General features: G+C 40.2%; 1 protein-coding gene across 1 annotated transcript in view; it reads left to right on the top strand.

Moving 5' to 3' along the window:
• Positions 1-25,573, top strand: part of LOC139712663 (WD repeat-containing protein 20-like) — a 53,490-nt gene that overhangs the window by 5,745 nt on the left and 22,172 nt on the right. The window contains exon 2 of the mRNA XM_071624469.1: positions 23,504-23,689. Within this exon, the coding sequence (XP_071480570.1) occupies positions 23,504-23,689 (186 nt within the window). The remainder of the gene's footprint in view (positions 1-23,503; positions 23,690-25,573) is intronic.

The raw sequence follows: 25,573 nt of genomic DNA, 5'->3' as shown, positions 1-25,573 counted from the left end.
CCAGGATAAACCCGCGAAAATCCCTGAAAGGTGAGTTTAAGCCAAAGTTGCGCGCCCTACGTTTGCCCATTGCCCAACACGCACTGAACGCATATCTGGTAGTTGTAAGTTTATTTGAAAATGCTAGCGCTTTTGCAACCAAAATGGGTCTTTCGTGATATAATTTAGTATCGAAGATAATATGATAGATTTCTCTTATTGTAAAAAATGTTTTGAAGGAGTTTTATGTTCTGTAAATATGCATACAGACCTAGGTCAAAGATGACTTGTGAACTCGCGACTTTTGCGTGAATTTTGAAGGGGATGACAAAGCGCATCGCGCTACTGACGCCCTACTTAGAACATTACCATTACATAGAACCGTCTAGATAATATTAGATAGCGCGAGAGAGCATCTAACGTTATAACTGTGACAGCTGCCGCACTTTAAGATCTAAATCTTGTACAAAACGGGTGCCATTCTGGCGCTATATTTCTTTAATTTTTCAACAAAAACTACTAGGAATACTTACATGGGTCGATTAGACCTAAATGATTCCAATCGGTGACTGTTTGATGCATTTCATAGCTTATGATGCAGAAAATGTTGTCTTATAAGGCGAATATCTTCAGCTCACCGATGCCGCTTGTGTTGCAAACTGCGCTACCCCGGTCGACAGCAATCAACACACAATGTTTGATACACACCAATTCCACAATTTACAAAAGGATAATGCTAAATGCCATGTGCCTTCGTGTAGACTAGCTTATAATATACATACAAACAACCACAGTCACAAACAAAACACTATAGATAACATTGACTCTCGCTTTTCTCAGACAGCCGATGTGGCAGTTATCACATGAGTTAACCATGCAAACATACAAGTTGTACGTAGTGCCACAGCTGTAAATGATCAGCCAATTCCTTCCTAAGGCCTACACGTGGAAGACACGATTGAACAGGACACTGTGAGTACGATCGAGTAGACCTATTACTTGCGAATACCAATATTTGTTACTAAATTCTAATCAAGGATATTTTCAAAAGATTGCTTTAGCCTGTAGGCTCTTTTATGATAAAATAATGCTTTTATGGATGGTGGTAATTTGGCATCACTTTCACGCGAGTGGCTGCTGGGCGATTATACTTAGTATGCTTCCTGTGCATGTGCCGTGCATGCAAGCTAGCTGCCTACATAAATGTACTGATACTGGCGCGCGGTGGCGAAGCTAGCTGCCGGTGGCAACACTGCGCGCGCTGTGGTAAAGGCATGGGCACGGTCGGCTGGTGCATATGGCATCCTCGCTCTGCAGCGCACATGCATGCTTTCGCGCTAGCTTTATCGCAGTGATGGGGTTGCGTGCGTGGATCTGCAATGTAAACAACTGCGTCGTGTGTGGTATGTAAGGGTAGCGAGCATGTTGTATACGCACACACACACACACACACATACATACACAATCACCACATGCGGTGTGACGACATTGTGGGGGAGTTGCTTCTGCGCTTGTTACGCGTATTTTCTAACCGCTGTACGCTCATTATCCGATCGTTTGAGTTCCACACGCGAATGTAACTTTCCGGGGTAATGATTTGGTCACATTTTCGAGCGTGCTCGACAAAAAAAGACGTCGTTACTAACATCACGACAGGGCTGGCCCTGGCGGCCTAATTGTTAGAGCTGCCATGCATGCCTGCAGCTGCTGCGATTCCCTAGCTAGCTTGCTGGGTGTGCAGCGAGCAACAGACGCGGCGGACCGTATGTATAAGTACGGTACACACACACACACACCCATCCAACATAATACACACAGCATGCACACACGCAATCCAGCTTCGCGCCGCGAACGCCATGTGGCTGCGTTGCGTGTTGAATTTAAATATGCATGAGCCCCAATACGCGAAAGTTACCATGGATCCTTGCATACGAAGCCACGCCTAAAGCGTTCGCTGCAGCCGAAAAATTATTGCAATGGGTGCTTTCAAGGCAAAATCCACAGTCGAAGACGTGGAGCTAGCGAAAAACTAACCACACTACTAAAAACTACTCACAGGCTACACGCTGGTGCAAGTACCGAAGCAGACGCTGAGATATGGGGATAAACGTGTTTCTAACGACATTTACACCAATTTATAGAAGGATTCATGTACCAGCGCTCTAATACAATGTGGAGACAAACTTCTTCTTTCATATATGATACCAAATTTGTGAGGATTTGATGTTGGCATCGACTGTGGAAAATGCAATAAAGGCAAAATCCGGCTCAAAATCGCTTGCCAAAATCGGCACACCTCGCGTTTTACACAGCGTCCTATGGGAGTTGCATGTTGTGAGATAGGGCGCAAAATGGTCCGAAGGTAGGAAGGGCACGATCCGACACCCTAGTAGAAGACAGAAGTGATGATCTAGCTAACGTTAGAAACGTCAGACTCTGTGTCGATGAAATCGTGGACTCTAGCCCGGCGGCCTGACCAGACGTAGACACCGTGCGTGTGCAGTAGAAATATCTAAATGCATAACATACAGCGTGGCAACGGGGCTGGGCTGTGTTTTGTTGCATGGCGGACTGTAATTTAGACCTACCTTTTCTTTTAGGCCTACAATGTACTATTAGGGTGTCGGATCGTGCGCTGCCAACCTTACCACGAATGTGCGCTCTATCTCATAATACGCAACTCCCATAGGGCGCAATGGAAACGCGCGCAGTGCCGATTTTGACATGAAATTTTGTGCTGGATTTTGCCTTTATCGTCTTTTCCCCATGGCAAGTCGCCAACAAATCTTAACAAATTTGGTATCATATGAAAGAAGAAGTTGGTCTCCATCTCCTATTAGAGCGCTGGTAAACATTTCCGACTGTAAGTTGATGAAAACAGCGTTAGAATCACATATGTCCTTGTATCTCAGCGTCTGCTTCGATACTCAAACCAGCGTGTGGCATGCGAGTAGTTTAGGATATGCTGAATCCGATGGTAAGGTTAGTTTTTCGCTAGCTCCACGTCTTGGGGTGGGGGTATTGCTTTGAAAACACCTCTTGCAATAATTTTTTGGTCTCAGCGAACGTGTCAGGCGTGGCTTCGTATGCAACAACCATAGTAACATCTGCACAAATACACTCATACATATTTAGATCTACACACATTCGCCGCCACATGGCGCATAGCTTGATCGTGTGTGCATGCAGCTAGCTCGCTGTGTGTGTGTGTGTGTCTATTTACGAGTACGTGCGCACCCGTGCCACTGAAAACAGAGCTGTCGCTTCGCTTGTGATAGTTCTACAGCACCGAGTTCTATGAGGTTACGACTGCCCAGCATTCACAATGTGCATGTGTGGATACAGTAATGGAAACACTTATGCTCGTAAACCACCTGGCACATTAGTTTCAATGAAGAAAAAGTACTATTACTGGATTGGTAATGATCATAATAGGCCTACAATGTATGAGTTAGCAATACAAACAAACGATCACGTAGAGTCATTGTTATTTTTGTTAATACTTCAATAGAAAAGTGCACTCACGATGCACGAGTTGCAGTCTTTCTCGCGATCTTTATGCTACATAGCAGATAGGCGTAGGCTACACAATGCATCAGGCATGTCGATTGTGAAGCAAACCGATGTACGCTCATTAACTGGTCGCTAGAGATCCGCACACGAATGCTACTTATCGGCGTTGTCTGCAAACATGATTTGGACACATTTTCGTGCGTGCTCATCAGAAAAAGGTGTAATATTGCAGTGATTTGAAAGTTAAATTTCTCGAGATAGAATAGTTATTTCGCCATGAAATTTGAAATATAAAATGACATAATTCTCTTTCATATGAAATAGTTAATAATCCACCTTTTATAGAATTTTAAAAGTTACAAAAATGCTCCAGATACCCTACTACTATTACTCATTAGGAAGTCATTCCAAGAATATTAAAAGGCAATTGTGCACTTTACGGCCCTATATTATCGGTAGACGGTACCTCATTCGCTGTACGCCAAGGTGATATCCCATGAACCACCACGCACTGAGCTTCTCTTGCTGTATGGAATGCTGTTATTTGACAAGTGATAAGGTCACTAAAAACCTGCCTCACTCACTGCACTTCTGCTGCGGAGCTGACACTTCAAGCACTGTGCCATCGCGATATCGGGTGCCTTTGCTCTCCGCTGCAGGATTATTGAGCTATAGATACTACATTTACAATGTTGCATCACTGAAAATTGCCATGATCATGGTGCAAAGACAAAGTGTGAGAAAGTTGGCAGTAGTCTGCGATACAATAGATTTCCATTCTGAACATCCTAGACCTAGCTCACTCCAGCTCGCCACAGGCTTGTGTGTGTATGTGTGTCCACTGACTCCATGTAGTGGCTGCCCATATATCGGTAGCTAGCTGTACACAAGTGCGTGCTTGGAGCTTCGCACAGCGTCTAGTCGGGCTAGTAAAACGGTAACTGTGTAGACGATATAAACACCAACAGACTGACATATCAGGTTAAGATTTTAGGTGTTTTTCATTACTATTTCACAGAATAATTTTGCCAAGGCCGCGAGTGGACATACACTGTATTTTATGTCCTCTGCAATAGGTTTGTAATTAGTGATCCCCTGCATATAATGCAGCATTCATTCATTTAAAATCATGATTGAAGGACGAAAGTTTACCACTCATTGCGTTCCGTTGTGTGCCAATTATGCACAGCACCCCATTTGTTTCTGCTCGCGCTCGATCACACCGCGCGGCGCAGGGAAGGGCGTTTGAGCAACCATGTTGCGAACCGTAAGTGCTTTCATCACACAAACACACACGTTGACACATACACACTGCATCCCAATGCAAAATCTCACACACATGCATACAGTACAGTACCGGAAGACATGCTGTCGACCCGCGGTGCCTGATAGGTGCTCGAATTCGCACGCACTGCTAGATTAGAGTAAAATCTCGCACCAATAATATAGTGCCGTAAAGTCCACAATTGCCGAGAAGAATAGGGAGAAAGAAAAGAAAGAACAAAGGAAAAACAGGTGCTGGTGTACTTTCGCACCTGTTTGTCAATTGATCTCCAAACATGCAAAAACTCTCCTTGTTGTTCAGTAACCTAAAAAAGCATGCATCTGAGTCTCCAAAGTCGTAGAGAAGTTAAGTTTTCACACTTTAAGTGTTATACAAGTGTCAGAAAATCATTGGAAAGTCTCGATCGCTGAAATTGCTGCTCTGTACACAAGCACAGTTATGAATGTTTAACGCATGCACTAAGGGTCGATGTTGGTCTGAATGTAGCGACACAGCGGCTTTTTCTATGGTGGCGGTGAAAAGCTAAAATTTGTTTTAAAATTCCTTTTTCCTCAGCCCAGTCTTGCGTTATCGGTTGTAGCTTCATAGCAGTTGAGTGCATGTGTGAATGTATGCTGCCACTTATATCTTTCTCTTTTATTTCTGTCTTTTCTTCTTTCATTTTAAAGCAGAATCTATTCCTAAATTTCCCCTTCCTTCCTATCAATAATTTCTTTCTGCTTTTCCTCTTGTCTAACTTTCTCAATTTCGTATTTAACTGTACTTTCTGCCTGATTGTGCTTTGTTTTCGTCATGGGTTGTTTTTCCCCTCTAACTACAGTACAAGGGTCTTTCCTCTATCCTCATGACATCTTTTTCTTATGTGTTGTTCTAATGGATCCTTTTCTTTATTTCCTTTTCAACCTGTAGTGAATAGTTCTTTCCTTCCTATTCATCTTTGCTTTCATCTAGTTTTGATTCTCATTCTTTTAGTATTATTCTACCCTATTGTGTTTTTTTTTTCTTTAATTGCTTTCCTCTTTTCTTTTCAAACATATCCATCTCTCCCTTGCTTTCCTTGCAAGTTTCTCTTCTCTCTTTCCTTCCATCTTTTAGTGTACTCGCTATTTTTTAAGCCTTTTTTCATTTAGTATGGGTTCAACTTTTTAATACAGTGTACTTTTCTTTCATTTCCTTCCCCCTCTTCCTAGCGTTTCCCTTTATATTCTGTCACCCTTGTCTTATAACTGCATTTTTCATGATCTTCTTTCATTCACACACACACACGCATACACACACACACACACGCATACACACTCACTTTTTGTTTTTTGTCAGTCTTTTATTTTTCTTTCTTATACATATACGCAATAATATACAAATTATTTAATTGCAAAATATACAAATTTCATTACAACAATATAAATGCCACATTGTCAATATTACGAATGAAAAAAAAAAAAAATTTGTATGAAACAAAACACACACACACCCTCACACACACACGAAACGAACAACCCTTGAATCCTCAAATCAATCGCTACCGTGACCAGGTACAAGCTGAGAGAAAGGTAGAAAAAGTATTATCTTTGTAAAGACACCATAGAAGAACATGCCCTGGTCGAGGCGCACACTACTGTGCTGCTGTGTGTTTTGTACACCGTGCTGTGCTGTCTGCTCCTGTGCAATGCAGCAGTTATCGCAGAACGAGGAGCTGCGATCGACATTATTCCGAGAAGTAGAAAAGTGTCAAAACGGTGAAAATTCCTTTTCTACTGGACTTGAATCTCACTCAGATGTAAATATTCGAGGCTGTTGGATATTTAGAGTGAGTTTGTGCATGTTTGGAGGTCAATTGACAAGCAGGTGCGAAAGTACACTGGGGCCGAAAAGCCAGGAGAAGGGAAGGATGAAAGATGCTATGCTGTGGAAATCAGTCCCTGATCAATCTCGCGTAAACTCCATTTGGTGACGCCGCATTCACGAGTACAAATTAATAACTGCAGAAGAATGCCCCACCACCGCGCTTTAGTTATGTATCTTTTAAGCGCCACACGGTATGGCTGAATTCACGAGTATTTACAAACAGGCAAGCCGCCATATAGTACGGACACGCAGTGTTGGGGCCTATTTCACAGGTAAAGCACGTTGCCCACTTTTTGACCGCCCATGATGAGAACCAACACCTAGATTTGGCACACTAAATTTGTTACTATTACACTGATTTAAGAAATGCACGGATGCAAATAAAGCGGTATGTGCATAGAGAATACTGAAGCCCGCCGCACACTATACAACCCACGACAGGATACGACCTACGACTATACAACCTTACGACCATAAGACTCAGTCGTACGACCTGCAGGCCTCGAATTAACCGACGGCCGGCCGTCGGTGCCCCTCTCGTTGGCCGCAGTGCATTTTTTTTCCTTGATCAAAGTTACGGCAAAAAAAAATGTGCCCTTTTTCTTGTGGCCGTGGTGCCCTTTTAGAATGAAAGTTATTATTTATGACGTATAATATGCCCTTTCTCAAAGTCTACACTTTAATAAGCATGAATTTCCTGATCTCAAATATCATACTTTCAGTTCACTCGCATCCCAATATATCTGATTCAAACTGAAAGTATCTTTCCAAGATACGAAACGACGTGTACATACATGTACGCCCGACCGGCTTTCACCGTCCCGACTGCCTCCGCAGCGCAGCGGCCATAGAGTAACTAGCTAGGCAGCGGCGGGCCGGAGCAAGTGGTCGCAAGCCATGCTAAAAAATGCCAGGCCTGTCGGACGGCTGCGAGCATTGCCATCTCTCTCGCTCTGCATTCATGCCCGCATGCTCAAAGCAAAATGGCGCCGGAAGTGCTCCAAAGCGAGCGCGGCGTATGCGTTGAGAACGTACTGTATTACAGAACCTACATCGTATTGCGTATGGCCTACTGCCTAACGTCGTCTGCTGCGGAGAGATCTTATGCGTGCGTGCGCTGCTGGAGTGTAGCAGCACGGTCGATAGCATACAGTTCAATGGGGCATTCACATCACGTATAAACACCCAACATGCCCTTTCCAATGTGGCCTTGGTGCCCCTCTGACTGACCTAAGTGCCCTTTAATGGCTGGCCTCTTGGAAAAAGTGCCCTTTTCTAAATGGCCTTGCCCCTCCAAAATCCTATTTCAAGGCCTGGACCTGCTAACGCACACTATACGACCTGACCTTACGAGTAGGCTTACGGGCAATTCCGCGGTTAGTAACGTTACATTTTAGGGACATTCTCATGATTTAGATTAGACTCATTTCTCTATCTGTGGATATGAAGTCTCATTAATGTCACCAGAGATCATTCTAGTGTAGACCTAGAACAGAGCAAAGAATGAAATCATTTCATGAATTATTTTAGAAGAAAGGTCTGCTTTTAATGCCGGTTAGTAACGTTACAAAAAAAGGACATAAAAAATTGATGAGCATCTTTGAACAAAAAGTTTGCTAAAACTGGTATAGCTTGAAATATATCAACACTCATTTTTCATTTCTAGCTTTAAGGGCAATATCTACCCCAAATATCCTTTCTCATTATAACTTTGTTTGAAAATTAAGTACAAAAATCATGGTTAGTAACGTTACGGTTTGTCCAGTGATTACAGAATTGTGTGTTAACTCAAGTCATTACATATTTCCCCATGAGAATGCAAAGTTAAAGCTAAGAAACATCAGATAAGACATGAAACTCTTATTTTAATCATTAAACTCATGCGGTATAGTACCATTGTACTTGTACATGTTAAAAAAGACTAGAAAAAAAGTTTGCACAAGTGATATCCACAGTTTCATAACTTTGCCAATCACTGTTCATCATGACTCACAGTAATTCACAAAAGCAGCCTGTTTTATTGAGCAAAACAGTTAATGTGTTCCTTATCAAGAGTACCTTTAATAAAGGGGAAAGAAATTAAAGAGCAAAAACTAATGTACCGGTATGTAGTATGTACAGTGTATGGCCAATTGTGGTGTGCGTAGTCATTGCGCAATAGGAATCCAGCATAATGCAATGTTTTATATTATTGTGAAAGTAGTTTAAGTCATATGACATTAAATCAAATAATACAGTGTATTAGTTGAATTCATGTTTATTCAAGTCTAGAGACATGTATTTTTTTTTTCTTTTAGACCAGTTTGAAATCCATTGAATGTCTAATCTCTGCATTGTTCTGAAAACAAAAGTCTGTTCGCTGTACCTGAAGCGTAATTAACCCCGACAAACCATTGTATGATAATTTCAAATCAGGACAGAAAATTCGAAGTGATGGCCTCAATTGTTACTTTCCACACAAAATGCTCTGCTAGCCCACAGATTCCATCAATTGCCCCTTCACATGGGAAGTGGTTTAAAAAAAAAAAAAAAATCGCTCAATGTGCACCCTGTGAGCCTTCTGTAGTGATGCGAATGCTGTAGACCCCTCCCCAATATTTCCCGCCACGATTCTGCAACGCGCAAAGATTTTGCCGCATCGTCTCATGACCTTTTTCATTGAAGTCTCCCGCATATTTTGAGACCAAATTTGCGACGTCTGGGTACACCGTTCTGCAGTTATGTAATGTTTTGCATAAATGCATGTCGACATGAAAACAGCTCAAATTCATGATATCGTGTGCAAATCCAATGCAAATTGTGTTTTTCGTTAATTTGATATTAATTAGATTGTTTCAACCTTTGACCAGTGAAATTAATCAATTGTAATGTAGATAAGCTTGAAAAAGTGCCTGCAACAAATTTTGGCAAAAAAAACCAATAGAAAACAAAAGGTAAAAAAACATTAAAATACATAAGAAATTAACAAAACAATAAAAAACAAAAGAAACTGATTTTGATTTTGCTATTTTTTTTTGCAAGAAAATCATTTGATGTGTCTTGAGGAACTCTTAGACAAAAATTTAGCAATCCTTCAGTCTTTTTCATAGACACTTTATACTCTCTGGAGGTAAATAATTTCACTTTTTGGTTAGTAACGTTACATGACTGTCCGATGGTTGGGGAAATGCACTCATGTTTGCATTTCGAAGACATGTAAGTTGATTTTACTTAATCTACCCATGAAAGCACTGCATTGCCTCTATGAATTCAATATTTGTGGCTAGAAAATGGCATTTAACTTGACTAGCTATCTTCTTTGCCATTATGGAGATTTTGCTGATGAAATTCAATCTGAAAGATTACTTGTTAAAAATTGGTGAATTCAATACCTAAAACTATCAAGATACCCTGAAAAATAGTTTTTCCTGACTTATCAATGTGTTCTTTCTGAAGTCAGATACAAATATCAAGGAAAAAACCAAATTGAAATTTTATGGTTATGTCCCTCTTACTGCGGAATTGCCCTTACGACTGTTTTGTCTTCAGTACATTTTACCAATGAGTATTAAAGCGTGCGCAGTGCGCACTGCGTGCGCTTGCATTGATGGCCAGTTCTGATTGTTCTGATTGACATTAATGTGTCATGTTATACATCATTTGAAAGCTTATTGTCTAAACTTTCATATTACGTAATAATCTGAGTGAGGGCGTCCTCAAATTTGAAGTAGGACGCCCTCTTATGTCACATAATTATCTTCGCAGACTTACTTCTTCATGTTACCACCTCATTTTCTCACACAACATGCTCTTGTATCCGAAAAAGGTCTACACAAATGTTGTACAGAATTTATTCAGCTTTCAGATGATGTGATTTTTTCATCAGTAGCATTAGTACTTTTCACAGGCATGAGATTTCTCCGTGGATCCGCGGATTTCTGCGGATTTTGAAATTCTGGGGAGAAAATACACAGTCGGGAAAATTTCCGTGATTTTCCTCTTTTTTTTTTTTTTTGCAGCCACCATATCTCGCCGTGTGTGAATGGTGATGAGTGCAGTTGTCAGCGGGCAGCTGTGAGATGTTGCATGTTTCATGCGTGAAATGGATGTGAAACGTGCGTGTCGATCTACTTGTAGCTACTATACTGTAGCTTGCAGTGTGGTGTGATATGATGCACACGTGTGTGAGGCTGTAACTGCGTATTACGTGTATCATTACTATCAAGGAGCTTCGGCACGCATGCTGCTGCAGCATTCAGCGCGATGTGTTGACCGAAAGATCGGTCTGTATCTGTCCATCGGGGAATGTTCCGCAGAGACTGCGTCTGGCTTCACGGATCTCCTCCGTATACGGAGGACAGCGTTATGGCAAAATATAAAAGAGTCCTCCGGACAGACGGATCTTTCTGTCTACACGATGCGCTGCTTTTGTATCCCGCTGATTACGTTGGCGTGACCTACATTTTTGTCATCGTGATTTTGTGGACCGGTGAGAATATTTCTTTCTTCAATGAGAAAATGAAGACCCTCGATAAGGACGACCCTCGTGTAGCGCATATTGACACAGATGTCTCCAATACAGTAAGTTCAAGTGGCAGTGGTTGGAATATGAAGTTGATCTCCCAGAACCAGTTTCGTCTTCTAACCACGTTAGGCCAGCGAGTCAATCGACTTCCTCGGGACCTGGAACTTGTGATACATCATCCGCCGCAAGGATTCGCTTTACATTCTGGACTTCATCCAACAATACTTCATTTGCTTGGTCTACATTAGCTGTTTATGAACTTAACCGGGTCTACAAATTTTTGGTCTACAAATTTTTGTACCTCCTGTAAGGTATTATAGGCAGTCTAAGTTAGCTGTTGCATGGACGTAGAGATGGTCAACAATGCTGAGCTGCATGTATGATTTATTTTCAGCTGTCTTACATACATGATTCTCTACTAGACTACATGGACCAAGATCAGCAATACTTTGCCTGGTCTGTGCACTGTAAACTGTTAATGGACTAAGGTAAAGACAGCCAACAATGGCAATGCCAAGCTGTGATTTATTTTAATTTTTTTTTTTTTTTGTACCCATATGAACTGAATCCAGCAAGACGTCACCTGGGTGTACATTACTGTGATTTATTATGGCCTCACAATCGAGTAGGTCCTAGGTATAACAGTTAAGCATACTATTCCTTCCTTTAGATTTTGCAAGTGTCATTCATGAGTTCAATTATCACAATGTTTCTCTGTAAAATGTACCTCATAACAATAGTAAATTTCAGTTGTAAAATGCATTAAAATGAGTTTTTTCATACCTTGAATTTCAAAAAGTCCTCACCGTGTGAGGGGGGACACCCCCCTCCCACACCCTCCCCCCGCTCAGTCGCTACGCTCCCTCGCAAACTCTCTCCTCTTTTTTCAACTTTTCTCTGTCTCTGGCCTGTTTTCATTTTATGAACAAAAGTGTGTGGCAATTACAACCTACATTTCACACTTTTCGCATAATTTTTGATTTTATGAATGAAATGTTGGCCTGAAAGTAGATAAAGCTTGCTTATATCTAGTCAGTATGAAAATATCAATTGAATTATATGCCTTTTACTTGTAATTTAGATTATTCATGTCCTATAATATTGCCATTAATGATAAGATAATCTCAGGGTAAAAATTGTCACTGAAAATATTCAGTCTTCAGAATGTCCATTCCAGTCAAGTATGCTAGACTTCAACTATTTGCACTCTCCTCATTGAAACAGAATTGAACTATCACTAGTCATTTGCTTTATCATAAACCTTCATTGAACATAAGTTTCATAAAGTAACGGTTTATTAGATAATAATGATCGACAGTCAAACATACCTCAGCTTCGAGATCGAGACTGTGCAGCTTCAGGTAGGAGGCTACTGTAACCTTATTGCTCCAGCACCCTGCCCCGCTAGCCCCGGCTACGAGACCCATTGCACTGCTGTTAGTGCCGAGTAAACAGTTGCCACTGCTGCACTGAATGTGGAGTGTTCATCCATCCTACAGATCATTTATGAGGCTGATATTACTGGAGCTACATCCCTTCACAGAATTTAAAGATGTTGAAATCCCTATCCTGAATGTTTTCACTTCATATTTTACTATTTTGACTTAGATAGAATAGATGAAAATTGACCCATGTGTACGATCTTTTCATCGCACATGGCGATCTCTATTACAGTCCCATATATACAGATTTGTGTAAGTTCTCCACACAAGAAACCTATGGCAAAATTGTACACAGTACATTGCAGCCTGAATTGAAATAAACATGGGCGGGGCCACTACAATTTCTTGGACTGTGAGAAGGCTTTCCTGATTGGTTGGAGGTGGGGAAGCTTTTTTTCGCACTGGATATCGTTTCCTTACACTGTCAAGCAATCACAAATGAGTTTATAGAGTGGTAGTGTCATAGCCTTTGAAGTAATCTGTCAATCAACATAGGGCCGATCAAATTGGCCGAAGCCTTTACATGGCAGGTTTTGGGCCGATGAAATCAGCATGTAACACAGATAGGGTTAACCGTATCTGTGTCATGGGCCGATTAAATCGGCATGTTGTGTGGAAAAATGAGATGGTAACGGGCTCACACGGGTAAATAATTCCCCATAGAGACGTGTGTTAAAATTCAAATTTCAAAAAATTCTGTAAAATAGCTGGGAGAAATGAGGTGTTTCATCTTCACTAACCTGAATAAGTGAGATATTACCTTTCATCCATCAGATTGCCAGGGTGGGTTGTTCTGCTCTAATTCTGTCCAGGGGTCCGCAAAGCCAGACTACGAGTTCTTGTCACTCAAAAAATCACCTATTTCCGTACACGTACCCAATGAAATATAATCCCCTCAAATTCCATCAGAAAAGCTTTCATCTTCCAACCAAAATGCAGTTTGTAGAGGAATTCATACTCAATATCTACAGCTATTCAGTTTTTTGCCAAACTACATCATTGATTTTTAATTAATTTTTTTCTTCATTTATTTTGGTATCTTTGGTACGAATTTGTGAAGGGGTCTGGGACAGTCCATTTTATTTACAGGTGTGAGCCCTATAGTGGAGGTCATATTTCTTATTTGACTTTTAAACATCATAAATGTGTTTTTTATGATATTTGCCCCTACATCATATGAGAAATTACACTTTCAACGATTATAAAGCTTCTCAAAGGGACACTTTTAGAAAATCATGCCCTTTAGGGTTTTTTTAAAAATAAATCTTGCAGTTTTGATCAGTTCTTCATAAGATGAATACATAGATCCAGGCAGTTATCCTTGATTGTGGGTGTGTCATCATCACCTTATAGCCTACAAAGTACTTGATAAGACTTTGTTTTGTCAAACAGACTAACTTTATGTATTTTGAGCTGTTTCAGTGGTAGCCAAAACAAAGAAATACATTAAAATAACACAGTCATTCAAAGTTGTGTGATGCTGATGACTGACTGCTATGTACTAAGATCTAGTGACAAGAACATAATATTAAGAAAAGAAATAGTAGCAAGGCAGAGTTGGGGGGGGGGGGGAGTAGAGGAGAGAGGTAGAGAGAGGGGGTAGGGAGGGGAAGGGGAGGGAGGAAGAGATCTGACACAATACAAGATACACAATACAAGATTAACACAGTCATTCAAAGTTGTGTGATACTGATGACTGCTATTTACTAAGATCTAGTACCACAAGAACATAATATTAAAAGAAATTGTAGCAAGGAAGAGTGGGGGGGGGGGAGTAGAGGAGAGAGGTAGAGGGAGTGGGGGGGGGGTAGGGAGCAGAAGGGGGAGGGAGGAAGAGAGATCTGACACAATACAAGATACACAATACAAGAGGTCATTCAAAGTTGTGTGATACTGATGACTGCTATTTACTAAGATCTAGTACCACAAGAACATAATATTAAGAAAAGAAATTGTAGCAAGATAGAGTTGGGGGGGGGGGGGGGAGTAGGGAGGAGAAGGGGGAGGGAGGAAGAGAGATCTGACACAATACAAGATCAACATAAACCAGCAGAGCTTGTATGGGATGAATACTTCCCATAGACTTGCATGTATTGCGTGCATTCTCTATAGGGCTCACACGGGTAAATAATTCCCCATAGAGACGTGTGTTAAAATTCAAATTTCAAAAAATTCTGTAAAATAGCTGGGAGAAATGAGGTATTTCATCTTCACTAACCTGAATAAGTGAGATATTACCTTTCATCCATCAGATTGCCAGGGTGGGTTGTTCTGCTCTAATTCTGTCCAGGGGTCCGCAAAGCCAGACTACGAGTTCTTGTCACTCAAAAAATCACCTATTTTCCGTACACGTACCCAATGAAATATAATCCCCTCAAATTCCATCAGAAAAGCTTTCATCTTCCAACCAAAATGCAGTTTGTAGAGGAATTCATACTCAATATCTACAGCTATTCAGTTTTTTGCCAAACTACATCATTGATTTTTAATTAATTTTTTTCTTCATTTATTTTGGTATCTTTGGTACGAATTTGTGAAGGGGTCTGGGACAGTCCATTTTATTTACAGGTGTGAGCCCTATAACATGTAAAAGTAAGTCTGCAATGATAATTATGTGACATAAGAGGGCATCCTACTTAAAATTTAAGGGTGCCCTTACTCAGATTATTATGTAATATGAAAGTTTAAACTATAAGCTTTCAAATGATGTAACATGACGCATTAATGTCAATAATAATAATCAGAAATGGCCATCAACAATCTTGTGTCTGCACACTGCAAAATGTCTGAGTGGTCTGGCTACGGTGTATGTGACAGAAATAGGGTTAAAGAGACTTAATTGTGGAAGCAGTTTAGTGAGCATAATTCGAACGCCTGCGCCCACCGTTCGACCCCATATGCCCTTGCTTTGAATTCGACATACCGCCGTACGCCGCCTATGAATGGATAAGTGCGCATGCCATGATTCTACCACACGCGGAGGAGAGTTGTATACATTGCACTATGACTCCGAGCGCAGTACTCAATGTACTCCACGCTGTCTATTGAGTGTAAGAGATTTGCGTTCACATACGCACAAATTCAATGCGCATACTTTTATGCCAAACTATGGCACATATCGCAAATCCTGGCACGGTCGGCGTGCAAATATAAATAGCGTGTAAACACAGAAGCCGATCTCAGAGACTGCTGCCACCGTGACTGTAGGTGTACACGCCGTACACGTTCAATACAGATAAACTGACTAGTAACTTCGAAACTTGGAATGAAACAAGTCTATAGTTGCATTGTTTGAATTTTGCACTTGTTGGGCCCACTGGAGGTGTGGGGAGACTAAGGGATCGCCTGCGCCTTCTGTCCGTCCGTCGTCCGTCCGTCGTCTGTCCGTAACGCAACAAAAACTTGAACAACTCTCTAATGAGGACTTCAATTTCAATCAAACTTGGAGGGAAGAATGGTTATACAAAGTTACACATTTTACCAAATATGAAGGGCACCTCAACGTCAAAGGTCACAGGCAGAGGTCAATGAACTTTAGGGCTCAATGTTAAAGGACAAGTCCACCTTCATATACATAAGGATTGAGAGAATGCAGCAATATTAGTAGAACACATCAGTGAAAGTTTGAGGAAAATTGGACAATCCGTTCAAACGTTACGAATATTTTAAGTATCTGCGCAGTCACTGCTGGAAGAGAAGACTACTACAGTGTATGATATGATGTCAAACTCTCATTGATGTGTTCTACTAATATTGCTGCATTCACTCAACCTACATGTCTATGAAGGTGAACTTGTCCTTTAAGTTTTTACGGCGCGTTTCGATTATGGCTCATAACTTTTGATGTATGTGTCCGTTTGTGACAAAACTTGGATGGTAAATGTCCCTTGGGGAGTTGAAGGTCACCACAAGGTCAAAGGTCACAGACAGGGGTCGCTGAACTTTTAGGGCCCAATGTTAAGATTTTACGGCGTGTTTCTATTATGGCTCATAACTTTTGATGTATGTGTCCGTTTGTGACAAAACTTGGATGGTACATGTCCCTTGGGGAGTTGAAGGTCACCACAAGGTCAAAGGTCACAGACAGGGGTCAATGAACTTTTAGGGCCCAATGTTAAGATTTTACGGCGCGTTTTGATTATGGCTCATAATAATAATGATAATGATAGTGAGACTCTTATAAAGCGCTCATTTCTAACTAAAAAAGATCCTCAAGGCGCTATGTAGAACAGAGTACATATTGTGTCACGTTAGAACAGTATCACAGAAAATAATAAGACAATAAGCCAACAAAACAATAGGCACAGTTTTCTTTGTGAAAGTAAGTAATCTAGCGGCACATTTCTGAAGACGTTGCAGTTTACTGGGTTCTTTTTTGTGGAAGGCTGCAAAACAGAGAATTGCAGAAATCTAGACGAGACGAAATAACAGCATGCATCAGTTTTTCTGCTGCTGATCTAGTTAAATATCTCCGAATTGAGCCCAGGTTACGCAAATGAAATCTTACAGATTGGGATACATATGAAATGTGGTCTTTGAATGTCAGACTTGCGTCATAAACAACACCAAGATTACGAACTTTGTTCGAAGGCTTGATATTACTATTGCCAACTCTAACATGTATCAGAGTTCACTTTAGACAACATCTGTTTGGATCCTATCAGAATAAATTCTGACTGTCATTAAATTTGAGACCATTTCTTTCTATCCATGCCTTAACATCATCAACACATAATTCTAATCGTTTTACAGCTTCAGAGAGTTCAGTCCTGGTTGGTGAAAAAGATACAAATATTTGATCTGCATAACAGTGATACTGAATGTCGTGTCTTTCAAAGATGTGTCTAATCCTTGAAAGATATATTGAGAATAGAAGTGGTCCACCTACAGACCCTTGCGGGACACCGCAAGTAAGTGCAGCCGGATCAGAGTTACTGTCATTGATCTTAACATACTGTGAACGGCTGGTAAGGTAAGATTGAAACCACTCTAATGCAAGTCCTGTGACACCAACAGATCTGAGAGTCTGGATGAGAATGGAATGGTCGACAGTATCAAAAGCTGCCGACATATCAAGTAAAACAACTGCAGTGATATTCCCAGCATCCATCTGACTCAAACATTGATCAGTTAGGTCAGTAAGTAATGTCTCTACACTATGATCAGGGCAATATGCTGATTTGTGGCTATCAAGAAAATCATTCTCCTGCAAGTAGTCTCGTAGGCGTCTAATTCACATGACTTATTTGGAGACTTCATAATCATATTCTTAACCTCAGTTACAGAGGTTGGATTTAGTGAGTCTAATTTTGAAGTAGTTGCAACTTCAGCTTCACTTTTAACCACACGGACACATGGTAAGGATAAGCGTATATTCGCTATCTTATCTACGAAAAACCGATTAAACTGGTTAGCCAATTCTTTGTCAGAATCATGCTCAGGTAGAGGAGATTTCTGTTTTCTGCCAAGAAGCTTGTTTACAACCTGAAAGAGTTTCTTTGTGTCTTTTCCACAGTCATTAACTTGTTTAGAGTGATATTCAGTTTTTTCTTTTCTGTAGTAGTTGTTTACAATACAACTGCCTATCCATCTTTAACAATGATTTCCTCCATTTTCTTTCTAATTGCCTTCGACGCAGTTTCGCTCTAGCAATTTCTTCATTGTACCATTTGATGTATGTGTGCGTTTGTGACAAAACTTGGATGGTAAATGTCCCTTGGGGAGTTGAAGGTCACAACAAGGTCAAAGGTCACAGACAGGGGTCAATGAACTTTTAGGGCCCAATGTTAAGATTTTACGGCGCGTTTTGATTATGGCTCATAACAATGATAACAATGATAGTGAGACTTATAAAGCGCTCATTTCTAACTCATAGGTGGGTCAAAGAACTTCTGGGAGTTAGAAAAACATTAATTTCTTATACGCGAATGGGCGAGATACAATTTGGCACTTGCCTTGTTTATTCATAAACTAGGAGAGAATGCACTTACCTTTATATTCATAAGAGTGGTCTATTCATTAATTAGACTTTATATTTACGTTATCGATATTGACATACACGATTCGCAACTTAACGAAAATGAAGATTATAATGCAGCGTGTGAGAACAGTACATCGCCGTTAACGATCACCCCATCACTGTACAGGCATGCTTATCTGGAAACATTAAACTGCACATTACTTGAATATGAGACCATTCTGAAGCAAATAATACATAATGAATTCCACAAGGATTGGAACAATCATCCCCCAGCATTCCCACTGATTCCCACTGATTCCCGCTGATCAGTTACTAGCCATCCCCTTTAAGTAAAATTTGCTATTTTTGATTGACTGCTGCAGCCAAGTTAGATGAGTTACATTGCTCATTTTCTGTAATTTAGAAGAACTTTATGATCTTACTATGCACGATATATTATGGCACGGATCTGACGATCCATTATTGCGCACGAGGTCACCGAAAATGGTGTTAAGCGTCAAAGTTAATGTTTTCAGGTACTAATCTGCAAAAATGCATAGAAGGTGAATTGTGATACTCAGGTGAGCGTGATACCCCTGGGTCTCTTGGTTTGTTTGTTTTCTTTTTTTTATGCCTCCGCCATGAAGTGGTGCAGGAGGCATTATGTTTCGGGTTGTCCGTCTGTCCATCCGTCCTTCCGTCCGTAATGAATTTTGTGGACAGCGTAACTAAAAAACCTTTTGAGGTATCCTAATGAAACTTGGCATGTATGTGTATTAGGGGGTGAAGTTGTGCCTATCAACTTTTGGGTGCACATGCTTAAGGTCAAAGGTCAAGGTCAAATGCTTAAAATTTCACTATTTCCCCCATATCTATGCAATGCCTGAAGATATTTTCTTTAAACTTAGTGTATACATGTATTACCCAATTAAGATTCTCTGGTGAAAGTTTGGGTCGTGAGGTCGAAGGTTAAAGGTCAAAAGGTCAAGTAAAAATTGTGAAATTTCACTTTTTTCTCTATATCTTGGAAATTGTTCAAGGTATCTTCATGGAACATAGTATATAAGCATGTACTAACGGGCAGTGGTTATCTAGGGAATTTGGGGTTCATGGGGTCAAAGGTCAGGGGTCAAAGGTTAAGGGCAATACTTCAAAATTTTACTATTTCCCTTATGTATGCATTGCCAGCAGGATCATTATTTTAAAATTTGGTGTATGCATGTGTAACCCAATAGAGATTCTCTGGAATTTTTTTTTTTTGCCAAGAAGGTCAAAGGTCAAAAGGTCAAAGATCAGGTGAAAGTGCTGAACTTACTTCTTTCTCCATATCTCAGAAGTGGCTCAAGTTATCTTGAAACTTAGTACGTATTTATGTATGTTCTGCCTGACAGTGATTCTCTTATATATCTTAGGGTCAAAGGCCAGATGAAAATGATAACAATTTACTGTTCAATACAGAAATTGCACTTTTTCTCCATACCTTGAAAATTACTCAATGCATAAAGTTATGAAAGGGTCAAAGTCAAGTTAAAGTTCTTAAATCCCCAAATACATGCTCTCCTATTCATCGAATTAAACATAGATCAAGGAAGGTGAACATTCAACACATTTGTAATCACACATTGTCCACATGTACTATAGACCTATTAGAAGAATCATGCATTATGGCGGAGGCATACCAGTCGCCATAGCGACATTTCTAGTTTTCTTCTGCATGGAGTTTCCTCACAAAAAGAAACCCAACAAAATCTGCTTAGTACTTCATCGCTCAAATTAGAAGGATCTACATTGATGGATTCTTCTATGTACAGTTAAGTTGAAGAGTCTTTTGTTGAGAACAGGATCTACCACATAATCACAACATTGCTGCCCTCTCCCATGTTCTGTTATTGAGCTGATGTGGAAGCAGAATAAGTGATATTCAACTTTACAGACTTTTCTGATGCTGACATGACTGTAAATACAGCAAACTACAAAAAAATAGATCCTTAATTGTGCAGGACATATTGAACTGTTTTTTATGCCTCCGCCACGAAGTGGTGCCGGAGGCATTATGTTTTCGGGTTGTCTGTCCATCCGTCCGTACGTCCGACCGCATTCGTTTACGCGATAACTTGAGTGATATTGACTGGAATTGTACCAAACTTGGTCCAAGTATAAAATATGATGGGGCAATTACTTGATAAGATTTTGGGTGAAATCAGCCAAAGGCCAAAGGTCAAAGGTCAAGATCAAATCATGAAATTGTATGTGTTTACACGATAACTCAAGACTGAATGGAGCAAATTCCACCAAACTTTGTCCAAGGATGTGTGATGGGACAATTACTTGATTAGTTTTTGAGAGAAATCGGACAGAGGTCAAAGGTAAAAAATCAAGGTCAAATCCTAAAATGTATCTGTTTACGTGATAACTCAAAACTGGATGAAGCAGCTTTCACCAAACTTGGTCCGAGGATGATGTATGATGGGGCGATTAGTTGAGTAGATTTTAGTGACATTGGCAAAGGTCAAAGGTCAACAGGTCAAGGTCAAATGCTAAAAATGTTGCTATTTCCCCCATATCTATGCAATGCCCGGAGGTATTTTCTTGAAACTTAGTGTAGACATGTACTACTGCGTAAAGATTTCTCCAGAGAGAGTTTCATGTCATAAGGTCAAAGGTCAAAAGGTCAAAGATTAGGTGAAAATGTTACAATTTCACTTTCCTCGCAAGTGGTTACTTAGGGGTTATGTGTCGATAGTCATGGGGGTCAAAGGTCAAGGTCAACTCCTCAAAATTATACTATTTCCCTCATATACTAGTATATGCAAGGCTTACATTATTAGTTTTAAAACTTAATATATATATACATGTATTACCTAATGGAGATTCGCTGAGAAATTTCCAACCAGAAGGTCAAAGGTCAAAGGTTAAGGGTCAAAGGCCATGTTTAAATGCAAAGAAAAAAAATCTATTTTGTACTGTAATTACACTCTTTCTTCATACCTTGAGAATTACTCATTGCATTAAATTATTAAAGGGTCGGTCAGAAGTCAAGTAAAAATCCTCAATTCAACAAATATGTGTACCTGCACTCTTAGACATTTATAGCAAACCCAGTTTAAGGATAGTGAACATTCAAGATATTTCTGACAAACCTGTCATTTCAATATTTTGCCAGTTATGTGAAACCTGTCATCACACATTGTGAAGACATTGTACTATACACCTATTGGGAGAATCCTGCTTTATGGCGGAGGCATCAGTCGCTATATCAGTCGCCATAGCGACATTTCTAGTTTTTTTTAGACCTATTACGCATTTTTTTCTAATTAAAACACAAGTTGCAAATAGTGCAGAATAATGTCTCAGCCATTGATATAGATGGAAATGAAAATGTGATGGGTATAGGGATCAATACACAAACAGAAAAGAAGAATAGTCCTGAAATTGGCAGGTCCTAAAGTACAGTTGAACCTCTCTTATCCGGCCTCCCTTTATCCGGATCTCTCTATTATACGGACGCAATCTCGCTGTGATTTTTTTAAAATAATTACGGGAGGAAAGGGGGATTCCCAACTCCTTGAGAACTCCTACACAAACACACATGAATTACATATTCTTGATACATTTCTTAATAATTATTTAGGTAAATCATCCCAAGAATTTATAAAAGAAAATGATTTCATTCTTGCAAACACGAACCTCTATTTTGGGGTCTGTTACTGAGTGTAACAATGAAAAGGTTGCAGTATGCACATTACTACATGTGGTACTACAATGGGCTACATCAGTACATGTGTATGTATATGTACATGTATAAAGCATTGAGTCTCCTGTATCCGGCCAAATCCCTTATCCGGATGAGCCCCGGTCCCAACTTGTCCGGATACGAGAGGTTGAACTGTAAAAGATCTCATGAAAGTGCTATAGCAACATTTTGAAATGGCTGAAATAGAAATTCACCATGCCATGTCATCATCCTTGTTTAATGCAATTTGTTATAAATTTTGAAAGCATTATTATTCCTCATCCAATGAGATTCTGAAACTCTACTCAGTATAACTTATTTCTAGTTGTTCAAATGTAAAAGTCTGAAAATCTTTCGGAGGTCCCCTTTAATGTTTAGATGGCAGATTTACATGCGTAGTGGATTAAATCAGCCCATTGCAGGGATATGTAGGGGTAAGCTTGTTGACTTGGTACACTTATGTCCCTTTTATTTCTATTGATTTCTTGAATTAAACTTTTTCTGCTGCTGTATCTTCCCACAAAGAGCCTCATACTCTCATACTGTGCAAAGATATTTCTTTTACATGTAATATGCAACTGTCCAAACAAAATTTTTAAAAATTACTTAATATTCGATATACAGTATGACTTAGTTTGCAGGCACAAACCTTTGTTGGTCGTAAAGGAGTCTGCGCCAAGACTACTACATGCACCACTTCGGCACTGTCCCATAGACCCTGTGTTGTAGCTTCTTCCAGCGGCTACAACGACCAACAAGGGTTTGTGCCTGCAAACTACATATGACTGCTCTTTGATGCACCTTCTTTCACTCAAAATGATTTTCTTAAGTTGTCTATATGCCAATTTTTATACAGTGACCCATATTTCTGTCTTAGACCTCTGCAGCACCATTTCAAGAAAAAGACAAAAAGTACATTTTAACCCAAAGGGAGTTCCTTCACTAAGATTGTGCTAAATGTCTCCTGGCAATGAAGCAAATATATACTCATTTTGTGATGATATTTAATCCTTACAAATACGGACACAGTCATTATCAGTCTGTTTCTTAATGATGCACCCTTTAGCTCTGTCAAATCAGTGATTGACATTGCTTTCTTAATTGTATTGGTTTCATAGTCTACTGACAAATGATTTTTGTTGTAAAAGGCCATGATATCCTTTTAGCTTGGCAGCAAATCTTTCATTTATCACATATCTCCTAGTGTACAGCAAGGAATCTTTTTCTTTCATTCACCTTCCAGGCAGCAGACTTGACCAAGCCACTGGACAAGCGAACGTACAAGGGTGGCACCCTTCCCACTTGTCATGACTTCAACCAGCTGACAGCCAATGCCAAGGGAGTGTCCGTCATTGTGGGCTTTTCTGCTGGCCAGGTCCAACTGATCGACCCAATCCGAAAAGATATCAGTAAAATCTATAATGAGGAGGTCAGTTCTTCTTCATTTTAAGTAGTATGTTACATGTACCTTGTGGCTATTTGATGTACAGTGATTAGAAATTGTATCATATCTCATTCAGCGAAATCTTGTGGTTTAGTCAGGGCAGAGGATGTTTGTCGATAGGCTTCAAATTTTAGAGGATTTCCGAACTAGTTAAAGTTATGCCAGGCTGACACTTGCACGACTTTTGGCCACGACTTTGTCATGGCAAGTCGTGCCATTTTGGGGCACGAACTGGGAGGCTCCTGCACTGTTCACGACTAGTTCACGCATAGTTCATGGCAAGTTCACGAATAGTTCACGAATGCGTGCCCATCAGTGTCCACATTGACACGAACTGGCACGATGAGTTCACGCATAGTTTGCACATAGTTTACGCACTTCCCGCATTGGCATGACGAGTATGTGCAATTCGGACGGTGTCGTGCCGACTTGGGCACGCCATATAAATAGGGGGCCTCCCCAACCCCTGGTCATCTTTGGATTGGCTGTGGAAGAGACAACATGCTGAATACTTGTACATATTTGTTGTTTGCTGTTTTTATGTTAATAAATTGTTATCTTATTTCAAAACACTTGTTTTTCTTTTTAACCTTGAAATAAAGTTCAAAATAAACGAAAACGAAACGAAATGAAAAAAAAGGAAACGAAAAAGAAACAAAGAAATAAAGGACAAAAAAAAAGGACTCCCCTCCCCCACTCCCCTTCCAAAAAAAGAAAGGAAAAAAAAAAAGAGAAAAAGAAACGAAAAAAAAGGAACAAAAAAGACATGAAAAAAGAAACGGAAAAGAAACGGAAAGAAATAAAAAGAAAAGCAGTCCCCTCCCCCACTCACCCCCCAAAAAAGAAAAAAGAAATGAAGAAATGGAAGTAAGCGAAAAGTGAAACGAAAAGAAAGAGAAACGGAAAAGAAACTCAAGAAACAAAGGATTTCGTGTTTTTTTTTTTGGGGGGGGGGTGGGTGAGGGGACTTTCTTGCGTTTCTTGCCCTATACAGTCAACCTCGCATACCTCGAATTAGTTGGGACTGAAGAAAATGGTTCGAGGTACGCGAACTGTGAGGTACGTGTACATCAAATTTTCTCCGACTTATCCGACGTTTATCGATTTTCAACATGTACCGATTGTTTGCATGCTTGTCAATTGGATTTGGATCAACTTTTATACAAATGAATTGAATGAAAATCGATGTTCTTCTTTCAACACTGTTTTCTGGTGGACAATTAAATCACTTATCACCATGAAAACAAAAAGAAAGTACCAATAAGTAATTGAGTGCAAGACGGGGTTGCAGAACATGCGTGCTGAATGTACATTGCGTGTGGATGACCGTGGTGTGTCTACAGAATACTGTGTATGCATTTGCATAATACTCGTACACGTCATGTGGAGAAACCCGTTGAAACACACAGCGTCCTCGCCAGAAAATGAAGTACGCGTGGCGGAAAAATGCCGTCAGGTAGTTTGAAATATTTACGCGTGGTGGCTCAAACTGAACACGTGGTCGGGTCGTCGGGGGAAGAAACGGTGCTTACACACCGACATGCGCGTGCGCGAGAAGCATGCAAAAACAAAACAAAAAGAGAGAGAGAGAGAGAGAGGGACAAAATTGGTGCGATATCGCACTGTCGACTCTGCGTTATAACGTTACAGCTTCGTAGCTAAAAAAATGGTACTAAAAGTGTCCGAAATCATCCCTCCGTTGGTAACAGATCTTATATATGAAGGGCTCGACACTAACGGTGGCCCGGGGTCACCGAAAAAGTCTGATGTTTGCCTTTGCTTTTGGAAATGAACAGCGGTAACAATCGGCTCCTTACAATGCCAAGATAACTGTCGGATGTTTGCTTTTAAATTTCGAAATGAATAACA

Source organism: Diadema antillarum, unplaced genomic scaffold, assembly GCF_040938485.1.
Source record: "Diadema antillarum isolate AM-2024a unplaced genomic scaffold, OU_Dant_1.0 seq00001837_RagTag, whole genome shotgun sequence".
Classification (NCBI taxonomy): domain Eukaryota; kingdom Metazoa; phylum Echinodermata; class Echinoidea; order Diadematoida; family Diadematidae; genus Diadema; species Diadema antillarum.
This window is presented reverse-complemented; position numbering and strand designations above follow the sequence as displayed.